Consider the following 12,045-nt stretch of genomic DNA (forward strand, 5'->3'; position numbering starts at 1 on the left):
TTCGGCCCATTTCGACCGCTTTGCGGCCCACGAGACCATCCTGCGACGCCCAACAGACGGGCATTATTAAAAAACCCTACTAAAACCCCCCCGCACAGCAAAATCCCTCCGTATTCTTTATTCTTTCCTCCTCCCCAAGTAGCTCTGCCAATCGGCGTCCCTTCTCTTCCGCCTCGCCGTCCCTCCTCGACCCCAGGACCAGAGCAAGGGCTCAACTTGAAGCAAAACCCTCGTCCGTCGCCATGTACCGCGCGGCCGCCAGCCTTGCCTCCAAGGCCAGGTGAGATACTTAGCCGATTCGTGCCTTGCTTTGTGCTGCGCGAGCTTTCTCTCGTGCCGTATTGGGGTTTGGAGTAATCAATCGTGTCGTGTCACTAAACTGTGCGGTTTGCTTTTTTTTTTGGTGCAGGCATGCCGGGAGTAGCGCTCGCCAGGTGAGGAATTGGGTGGCACCGTGGCAGGCAGTGGTGATATTTTTAGTGTTGTTTTTGGTTGGCCCGATCATGTGCTTTGGAGCGTCCTGGCCCTGAGCAGATCACTGATCGGAAATATTAACCTGCTGTATTGGGCGTCAAGGAGTTTTCGTCGTTTGATTTAGATTTGATTTATGACTGTCTTGTGCTAATGTGCTGCGTTGGTGTGATGCTGAGCAGGTGGCGGGCAGCTTGGCCTGGAGCAGGAACTATGCTGCTAAGGACATCAAGTTTGGTGTCCAAGCCCGGGTCTTGATGCTGAGGGGTGTTGAAGAATTGGCCGACGCTGTCAAAGTGACAATGGGCCCTAAGGTATATACCCTTTTTCCATAATAAGTACTTAAGACTTGTGAATGTATAGTCTGTCTGAGTTGTGTCATTCTGTATCATATCACCGCTTATTGATGCACCAATCACTACTTCCAGTTTTGTTGGACTCTTTTCCATGTTTGATGATGTTATATACTAGCTAATGTGGCTGTATATATTTTGTTCATGTACTATTTTACATATATGAATTACCGAGATCTATGATCTTATCGAGTTCATGTCGTTCTGTATCATATTACCAGTTATGATCTTTACATGTAAACATGTCAGCATAATAGCTGCGATAGTATCACAAGTAGTTAGCTTACCTGGATGATCTTATCTTTGCATTTAGATCTTTTACTTTCCCATGGTTGGGCTTCACTGTTTTTTTCTTAGTACCAGCCCACAAAACTAACTTTTTTTACGGGGTAGTGTTAGGTTTGTCGAATTGACATTATCAAGCCCAATTTATTTATGCTACAGGGAAGAACTGTTATTATTGAGCAAAGCTTTGGTGCACCCAAAGTTACAAAGGATGGAGTGACCGTTGCCAAGAGCATTGAATTCAGTGACAGAGTAAAGAACGTTGGTGCAAGCCTTGTGAAGCAGGTCGCTAATTCTACCAATGATACAGCTGGGGATGGTATGGCATAGTTCTATTCATATGCCTGTCATGTTTACATTGATTAGGATTTTCTATTGACCTGTCTTCTCAGCACTGCAACATACTATACTACAGTAATGTTTGAACTAGCAATATATATGCACTAATATGTCAAAGCTCTTTCAGTTCAAGTTCTGCTTGCGGGCTATGTATTTTGGTGTATTTGTTAGACTCAGTTATTGAAAGATTCATTTTATGTTTGCATATTGCCTTGATTTTGGGCTACTGCGTTGTTATGGAAAAAGCCTTGTTGTCTTGTTATATGATTTCCTCCATTCAGATACATTCTGTGAAGACCATTGACTGAGGGTGAAGTATAATATCTTTAATCGGTTTCATTTCAAGTTCGCTTAATGTTCAAACACTTTCAGGTACTACATGTGCCACTGTTCTGACAAAGGCTATATTCACTGAGGGTTGCAAGTCCGTAGCTGCTGGAATGAATGCTATGGATCTGAGACGTGGTATCTCAATGGCTGTTGATTCTGTTGTCACGAACCTAAAAAGCATGGCAAAATGATCAGTACATCAGAGGAAATAGCACAGGTAATTGTTGGATTGCAACAAGTCAAGGAACTAGAGAGCTTTTGTATATGTTTGTTCTGCTATCCCTAAGACATTTGTGGTAATTTATTTGTTATTATTACTCAAAGGTGGGTACTATATCAGCTAATGGGGAAAGGGAAATTGGTGAGCTAATTGCAAAAGCTATGGAGAAGGTTGGTAAAGAGGGAGTCATCACTATTGCGGTAAGTACCTAAGAACTTACCATGTCTAATGCTTTATACCAACCTATGTTTATATATATTTTTTAATAATCACACTTAAAAAGTGTTGGGCGAAGCTTAAGACCACCACAGTTTTGGATGTGTTCCCCTTATTGTCAGTTCTGCTACATTTTTTTGGTTTCCAAATTTGATTTTACACACTCCAATTGCTTGCGGTCCCATACCCAACTTAGGTTGTTATTAATGTGATTAATTTGGACATATTTTGCATTTTCTGTACACTTCAAGGGATTGTTATCATTAAGAAATTTGTTTTTGAAACTAGCTATGCTGGGAGAAGCATTCTGTGTCATTTTTTCTCATCTGGGAATTTGTTTCAGTGTCCTATGTTTGTTTATGACCCATGAATTACTTGATAGGATGGCAACACACTCTACAACGAGCTTGAAGTTGTGGAAGGCATGAAGTTAGAAAAAGGTTACATCTCTCCATACTTTATTACCGACCAGAAGAACCAGAAATGTGTAAGTATTTCCTTTGCGTTCTTGTTGCTCTAATTGTTTTGTCTTTTATTTTATTTTTTGTTTTGATTGACTAATTCTATCGGTTGTAGGAACTAAATGATCCCTTGATATTGATACACGACAAAAGAGTATCAAATGCGCACTCCGTGGCCAAAGTGATGGAGTTAGCTATGAAGGTATTTGTTTGATTGTTTATTCTTGCACGCTTATGGCTGATGTTGGTTTGTTATGACGCACGCTTATGGCTGATGTTGGTTTGTTATGACGTCTATTGCAATCTAACACACAATGGTCTATTTTCTGGTTCATCAGAAGCAAAAACCTCTGCTTATTGTCGCAGAAGATGTAGAAGGTGAAGCATTGGGTACCCTGATTCTTAACAAGCTTCGTGGAGGTGTTAAGGTTGGCTTTAGATCTTTTTATGCTTTCTTGCTAGTACTTTGTTCAGCTTTATTATTTAATTACATGAACCACAGGTCTGTGCAGTCAAAGCTCCTGGTTTTGGGGGGAGCAGGAAAACCAACTTACAGGACCTTGCTATCCTTACTGGGGGGGAAGTATGTCACTGTCACAACTCTATTTCTTTGCCCATGTCATAGTTATCATATATTCAAATCTTTGCTCACTTGTATTGGTTTTCTTTTCTTTTCTTTTTTGGTACATTGAACCAGGTTATAACTGAAGAACTTGGGATGAACCTTGAGAACTTTGAGCCTCAGATGTTTGGCACTTGCAAAAAGGTAAAGGCTGTGTCATTTGATGGCTGTACACTTTTTCTCAGCTCCTATAAGCTTAACTGTTGACATTGTTACCTGTTTGTGATCTAGTTAGGTTGATTACACAATTGAACTATAGCCATGAGCTTTTGATACCTCTATAGGACTTTTGTGGTTCTGTTCATGTCTTAGAACTATTTCTTTTTTTAATTAAGTGAAGTTTTTGAAATGCAGGTTACAATTTCTAAGGACGACACTGTCATCCTTGATGGAGCTGGGGATAAGAAGGCAATTGAAGAGAGAGCTGAGCATGTTCGTTTTATCTGTTTAGTTTCCATGAGGCAATTTGGGCATCATGTGACTTTTAGCCATAACATGTTTTTTTTACAGCTGAGATCTGCGATTGAGCAAAGCACTTCTGACTATGACAAGGAAAAGCTTCAAGAGCGATTGGCAAAGCTTTCTGGTGGTGTTGCTGTTCTAAAGGTGAAAACTATTATTGATGTTAAATTATGTACATCCATAATGATGTTAAATTATGTACATCCATAATGTTGATGTCAATGCTAAAATGATCAATTTATAACCTTGGGTTCATTGTCTAAATTGCCAGGGATGTATGTTTTATCCAGTAGTGTTGATGTCATTTTAGCATTATATATTGATTTTGGTGACTTCCCTGGATTGCTATTGTGAACATTCTTTATTACAATCTTTCCTTTTAGATTGGTGGAGCAAGTGAAGTGGAAGTCAATGAGAAGAAGGATAGAGTGACGGATGCACTAAATGCAACCAAAGCTGCAGTGGAGGAGGGTATTGTGCCAGGTACCGTGCTGGTGCTCTGCTGTTGAGTTCTCTCTGGTTTAAGCATGTGTCAGTATATCACCATGGCTGAAAATCTTATTTGTTTATGATACACATAGGTGGGGGTGTTGCTCTTCTCTATGCTTCAAAAGACCTGGATACATTGGAGACTGCAAACTTTGACCAAAAGATTGGTGTCCAAATCATTCAAAATGCTTTGAAGGTTTGAAGAAATTGTTTCTGTTTTTCTTTCGAGGTTTTCCTCTCATGTTCATGTCATCTGATGATTGGAGGATTTTGCAGACCCCGGTGCATACTATTGCTTCAAATGCTGGGGTAGAAGGGGCTGTTATTGTTGGCAAGCTTTTGGAACAGGAGAACACTGATCTAGGCTATGATGCAGCTAAAGGTTGGGTGCAAAGTTGACAATATTGCCCATCGGGGCCTAGGAACTAAGTTTGTGTTATGTTTCTAACATTGGTTATGCAAATTGATATTCCAACCCAGGTGAATATGTGGATATGGTGAAGGCTGGTATCATCGACCCGCTTAAAGTGATTAGAACAGCCCTGTTGGATGCTGCAAGGTCCTCTCTCTACTTTTCATTTGTATACTTGAATATTTTTAGTTCAGCAAGATAGTCAAGCTGCATTGAAGTAGCTGGCTTGTGTTATACTCAGCTCTTGTACCTTTGACTGTTGAGAATTTGCTGCATTTTTTTACTGTTGCATACACGTTCAAGCAGCTCCTTGCATCTTGAGCTTAGTCTATTTATATTTTTTTTTCCTCCTGTTATGTCCATGTGACCATGACACATTTTCCCCTTCTGTTTTCATACTGCAGCGTATCATCTCTTTTGACTACCACAGAATCTGTCATTGTTGAGATCCCCAAGGAAGTGAGTAGTGCATCAGCAACGGGCAGCATGAATGGGATGGAATACTGACGAGCTTTCTCAGCTCATGCCAAAGCAATGTGGTTATATGAAACATTAGTTTAGATTATCTGATGAGGAAGTTGCCCATATTTTGGTTTTGCCGCGGGAGGATTGCTAACTAGAAATAGAGGTAGCGCTGGAAATCGGGATGTGAACGAAACCCTTTTTATATAAGCACTGGAAGTTTTTTTGGGGGGCTGAATTTGCGGCTGTTCCGCAACTGATATCTCGTTTACGCCTATTGCTTGTTTTCTTGGCACGGCAATTGGGTTAGAATTTCAGATGCAGCACTGATTGAAATATTGAAAGTTAGATGCAGCACCGGTGGATTTGATTTAGATCTGACTTGAGTAATGTATATGCAATGAATTGGTTCAGTCTTGCTATGCGTGTGAATTAGAGTGTTCTCCTGAAAACTGACTACTCGACAGAATGTGTTGCAGCATATCTCAAGAATTCGTAGTGCCAAGTCCCACTTTCAACAGTTTGTCAAAAAAAAAAAAGTCCCACTTTCAACACAGAACGTACTTTACATGGAATGTTTTGATAGGATGGATTTGTATGAGGCCTTGATTTTGATTTTTTTTTTAAAAAAAACAGGAATTCAGAGAGCAAACGCTCTTTTGGCTCCTTCCAATTTCCAAATACAAAATTCTATCAATGAGATGAGATGAGAAAGAGGTCTAAATCTCAGAGTTCACTTTGCAAGTTTCGCAAGAGGGTCTAGAAACCGCCACCTGTGACCTGTCCAGCTGTTGCTGGGATTTGCAAGGTCAGCGACTTGCCATGGCGGAGAAGGCGACGCCGCCGCAGCTCAAGCTCTTCAACTCGATGACGAGGAGGAAGGAGCCCTTCCAGCCTGCATCGAGTAGGAAGGAGCCTTTCCAGCCTGCCGTCGATGGCAAGGTCACCATGTACGTCTGCGGCGTCACGCCCTACGATTTCTGCCACATGGGCAACGGCCGTGCCTTTGTCGTCTTCGACGTGCTCTACAGGTACCTCTCGGCTCCATCCGGCGATCCTCTTGACTCACTGGTGCAATTGCTTGCTGTTTTTAAGCTATGCGTTTAATCGGTCGAGTTAATTTTATGACTGGAGCAAAAGCCACGCTCTTTTCAGTTGGGGGTGCTGCAGGCGGTGCAGATCACCCTTGATCAGAATTTCGATTTGCTTAACTAATGATTGTTCGAGAACTTAGACGGGAAAATAAGCATAATTACAATTATTATCACAAACAAACATTCAAACCACCCGCGCACACCCCCGAAGTGTGATTTTAGTTTTGCTAACCATAAGCTCAGAAACTTTCATTGAAGGCTTGTTTAAATGTGCTCGTATTTATGCCAATTCATATGTGTATGCGTGAGTAAGGCCTGGTTTAGTTTTTTTTGTTTTAGGTACTGTAGCACTTTCGTTTTTATTTGGTAATTATTGTCCAATTATGTACTAACTAGGCTCAAAAGATTTATCTCGTAATTTACAGGTAAACTGTGTAATTAGTTTTTGTTTTCGTCTACATTTAGTGCTTCGTATATGTGTCGCAAGATTCGATGTGACGGAGAATTTTAAAAAGTTTTTGTTTTTTTGGGTGAATTAAATAAGGCCTAAGAAATTAAACTATTTTTCATCTCAAAACACACATGAATTAAGGTGGATTTGAGCGCATCCAAATACAGCCTGATTCATAAAAAATACACAACATATGACATCAATTTGATTTTAATCCACCATAAAACAAGCATATTGGTATCACAGATGTTAATATAATTTTATAAACCTTGTCAAATTTATTTGACTTAGAACAAAATTATGTCCTTAGCCATTTTGGGATGTGATGTCTTACAATTTGAGATTATTAGGCTGAACGTGGATGTTGGTGTAGTCAGGGAACAAGTGAAATAAGTTTTTTTTTTAAAAAGGAGCGAGTGAAATACAGAAAAAGATATTCATCATATTTTACCACTGAATCTATTAAGAGTTTGGTTTTAAATTTACTTGCTATAATCATGCAACTTGTAGCTTTTGTTATAAACATGGCTCTAAATTTACCTTTGAGATGTGCTGAGTTCTTCTGATACTATTTCTTTTAGAAAGGGAAAACTGGATGGCATTGAAGATGTATTTGTGAAAGTAAAGTAAAACTCCAGTTTTGGGCCTTGTTTAGTTCCTAAAAAATTTTGTAAAAATTTCTAGATTCTCCATCGCATCGAATCTTGAGGCATATGTATGGAACATTAAATATAGAAAAAGAAGAACTAATTACACAGTGTAATTTACGAGACAAATCTTTTAAGTATACTTAATTCATAATTGGACAATATTTGTCAAATACAAATGAAAGTGTTACAATGTTCATTTTGCCAAAAATTTTGTAACTAAACAAGGCCCAAAAATGAAAACGAGGTCGTATTTGCAAGATTCGTACTCTGCTCGTCCGGGCACCGTCACAAACAAAAAGTCAGGGGCCCGGCCGCAAAATCCCGTCTCCTCCACTCCATCCCCGTCGGCCGTCGCCGCGAATACACTTGGCTTTGCGCCTCCACCTTGCTCTAGGCTCCCACGGTCCCACCCATGGCGGAGCCACCGTCGACACCGCCTCCATCGCAGCCGCAATTGAAGCTATTCAACTCGATGACTAAGGCGAAGGAGCCCTTCCAGCCGCGCGTGGAGGGCAAGGTCGGCATGTACGTCTGCGGCGTTACGCCCTACGACTTCAGCCACGTCGGCCACGCCCGCGCCTACGTCGCCTTCGACGTGCTGTACAGGTATCAGTCCCCTCGGATCTGGCGCCCCTCTGTCTTCCTAGATACGCAATTGGCGGGGATCGGTTTCTGTGACGGGATGCCTTTACTTCGGCGTGAACTGATATATGGACATGTGTTGCTGTGTTGGTTTATGGGACTGAGTAACTATTGGCCTCCAGCACTATTTTTTTTATCAGCATAAATTACTCCAATATATTCAACACGCGATCTGCCTAACTCGAACGTGTTGAGATCGCTAATGGCATGGTAGTGATACAGCAGTTCTGTTATTGTTCAAATCAAACTGTTCAATGCACCAGAAATTTTTTCATGTATTAAGGTTGAATTAGAACTGTGTTATTATTGTTCAAATCAAACTGTTCTAATTTTTCTTCTTATGCTTTGATAAAATAACCGGCTGTATTTCTTTGCAGATATCTTAAATTCTTGGGTTATGAAGTTGAATATGTGCGTAATTTTACGGACATGATGATAAGGTAATAAATGGCCAGATCATTTTAGCAGTACTCTTTAATAATTGATAAACAAAGGAGAATTTTTCGTATTTATACTTATTTGTTGTGTGTTCAACAGCTTCCCTTTTAACAAAGGAGGGCATTACCTATTTTTTTGCAATGGAAAGATAAAAAATGAATCGATTGTTATCACCCGTGTCAAAGTTGCCCTCTATATGTGTGCATCTTTCAAAGAGGAATCTTAGGTTTATTATGGTGTGGTTTTTATCTTTCTCCAATCTAAGGCCTTGTTTAGTTCACTCCAAAAACCAAAAAGTTTTCAAGATTCCCCGTCACATCGAATCTTGCGGCACATGCATGAAGTATTAAATATAGACGAAAACAAAAACTAATTACACAGTTTAGCTGTAAATCGCGAGATGAATCTTTTGATCTTAGTTAGTCTATGATTGGATAATATTTGTCATAAACAAACGAAAGTGCTACAGTATCGAAATCCGAAATCTTTTCGGAACTAAACAAGGAGTAGTGTATAGGCAGGGGCGAAGTGCCTTGGAGGAGAAACTTGGTGTCTCCCCCCCCCCCCCCTATCTGTACTGAAGAAAAGATCATGAAAAGCAGTGCATGCATGTCTTGGAATTAGCCCCTCCTTGGTTTCTGTTCACCCTCCCCCGCTGTGTATAGGAATTGCATTGTGCTATAAATTTACCCTTTATATTCAGATGCTCTCTAGTGTGTGTATATTTGCTGTATATTGTCCTGTATTTTAATGCTATATAGTGACTCCAGATATTGTTTTCATTGTACAGATTATTAGGCGTGCCAATGAAGCTGGTGAAACACATGCAAGTTTGAGTAGCCGGTTTATCAATGAATTCCTTCTTGATATGGCTGCGCTCCAGTGCTTGCCTCCTACACGTGAGCCACGTGTAACAGAACACATTGAGCATATTATAGAATTGATAACCAAGGTATATTCAAGTATTGCGGTAAACAGTACCAATCGGTAGCCTAACTGTTTATGCTACTGTGCATCTGTTGTGAACAGATGAAACACTGATGATTACACTAACTCATCGCCTTAAAATTTAGTGCAGAACTAAAACCATATCCTTGTGCATCATCTCTGCTTCCAGCATAGTGAAAAGTTATGCTTAACTTGCTCTATATTACACTGGTCCTACAAAATTGCACTGTGAATTGTGATCCCTTTTATCTCTTGTATTGCAAGAAATTTTTCACTCAGCAATTACAATTATTTCTGCTCTGTATCTGTTTCTGAACAGATAATACAGAATGGGCATGGCTATGCTATAGAAGGGGATGTTTACTTTTCTGTTGATAGTTTCCCTGAATATCTCCTTCTATCTGGAAGAAAGTTGGATCAAAATCGTGCTGGTGAACGTGTCGCTGTCGATACAAGAAAGCGTAATCCTGCAGATTTTGCCCTGTGGAAGGTAATTTTGATGCAATGATATTTCTATCTTAGGAATCATTTCATACAAACCACCATTTGAAGTGCACCTTCCATCCATACTACCAGTATGTGACAATGATATGTAGGACCTTAGGCCACATGTTATTGTTACATGGCCTGGTGGTATAGTGAAAGGTGCACTGAAACGGTGGCATGAATGAAATTTACACTTTAACTTTTGTGTCTGTCCACTTTCTTCTCATTCTTAGTGGATCACTGTGTTCAGTCTGCCAAGGAGGGTGAGCCCTCCTGGGAAAGTCCTTGGGGGCATGGAAGACCAGGATGGCATATTGAATGCAGTGCAATGAGTGCTCACTATTTAGGACATGTGTTTGATATTCATGGTGGAGGGAGAGATTTGATTTTTCCTCACCATGAAAATGAACTTGCACAAAGCCGAGCGGCTTATCCAGAGAGTGAGGTCATATGCTGGATGCATAATGGCTTTGTGAACAAGGATGACCAGAAAATGTCAAAATCAGAGAATAACTTCTTCACTATCAGAGATGTATGGGGTGAACACATGGTTATTTTTAGCATTTTCTCTGGCTTTGTTTTACTGTTTGGTTACTCTTCAGACCTAACAATTATTTCCTTTCAGATTATTTCTCTATACCACCCGATGGCTTTACGCTATTTCCTGATACGGACACATTATAGATCTGATGTGAATCATTCTGATAAAGCAATTGAGAAAGCATCAGATCGTGTGTACTATATTTATAAGGTGCTTGAGTAAAGTTCAAATATTGGTTTGACAGTATCCAACCAGTTTGTTGGTTATGGGAATTAATCATCTTTTTTGTCTAAATTTTCTCATTGTGAATTCCATGTAGACATTGTATGACTGTGAGGAAATGTTATCTAAATATCATGAAGAGGGCATCTCTGTTCCAGTCCCAGCTGAGGAGCAAAATCTGGTCAACAGACACCGTAAAGCTTTCTTGGACAATATGTCGGATGATCTTAAAACCACAGATGTTCTGGATGGTGAGGATGGCCTCACGGATCTGCTGAAGGCCATTAACAGCAATATGAATGATTTGAAGGTATGTTGGTACTGTTTCTTGCTACCATGTTCCAAGGTTTGAATTTTTAGGAATTGTATGTAGCATTATCCTTTTTATTTGGATTTCGTGGTTGATATGACACCTTTTATACTTTCAGAAGCTGCAACAAAAACTAGAGCAACAGCAGAAGAAGCAGCAGCAGAAAAAGCAACAACAGAAGCAACAGCAAACACAGAAACAACCTGAAGATTACATTCAAGGTCTTATCGCTCTGGAGACAGAAATTAAAGATAAACTATCAGTACTTGGTCTGATGCCACCTTCATCTTTGTCAGAGGTACTAAAGCCACTGTCTGTCTATAACTAAATATAATCCAACTATGCTGTCCAATTATGATTACTACATGTTTCAAGATCAAACTTTGATTTAACAGGTACTGAATCAATTGAAGGACAAAGCATTAAAGCGAGCAAATTTGACTGAAGAGCAATTGCAAGAGCAGATTGAGCAGAGAACTGTTGCGAGGAAGAACAAGCAGTTTGAGGTGTCTGACGAAATCAGGAAACATCTTGCTACTCTAGGCATTTCCCTTATGGATGAACCCACTGGTACATCATGGAGACCGTGCGAACCAGATCGGCCTGAAGAGTCAGGATCTGTAACTAGTGATAGTGTACCTGGAAAATTTAATAAAAGCTCAGACCCGGCTGAAGAGTCAGGATCTATTACTACTAACGCGGTAACTGAAACATTAGCCGATGCTCAGGTGCCACCTTAGGCTGATCAGCTTGATATTCTTTAGAGGTTGTTTGGCCTGTTAAAACCTGTGTTTCTGGTTGTGTAAGAAGGGCTCCCCGTATACTGGACACATTTGGACGAGTTGTGTTCTCCATTTATAGATATAAAAATCCGGCAAAACCATTGTGGGGCATTCCTAACGTAGAAACCGACATTAATAATATTGGCATCTAAGCATTTTGCTGATGTAGCAAGGTAATTATTGAAGAGAGAGAGAGAGAGCAAAAAACAAAAATCATAGAAACTGGATCTAAGTTAAAAAACTATGTCTACATAAGAACCAAGACATGAAAGATTATGATTGGTGCAGAATAAAGAGAATTCATATGATGAAATAAAAATTATTTTATAGAAAATATTCATTAGGACTATGGTTTATAT

General features: G+C 39.9%; 1 protein-coding gene and 1 pseudogene across 1 annotated transcript; both read left to right on the forward strand.

Moving 5' to 3' along the window:
* LOC8080577 lies at positions 123 to 5,554 on the forward strand (annotated as a pseudogene).
* On the forward strand, positions 7,588 to 11,784 carry LOC8085498 (cysteine--tRNA ligase 2, cytoplasmic). Its single transcript, XM_002465828.2, is given in 10 exon segments — positions 7,588 to 7,923; positions 8,337 to 8,386; positions 8,389 to 8,399; positions 9,188 to 9,349; positions 9,665 to 9,835; positions 10,082 to 10,363; positions 10,457 to 10,582; positions 10,692 to 10,904; positions 11,023 to 11,202; positions 11,300 to 11,784. Coding segments are annotated over 10 exon segments (1,734 nt in total). The 5' UTR covers positions 7,588 to 7,729; the 3' UTR covers positions 11,645 to 11,784.

The sequence above is a fragment of the Sorghum bicolor genome, chromosome 1, assembly GCF_000003195.3.
Source record: "Sorghum bicolor cultivar BTx623 chromosome 1, Sorghum_bicolor_NCBIv3, whole genome shotgun sequence".
NCBI classification, from domain to species: Eukaryota; Viridiplantae; Streptophyta; class Magnoliopsida; order Poales; family Poaceae; genus Sorghum; species Sorghum bicolor.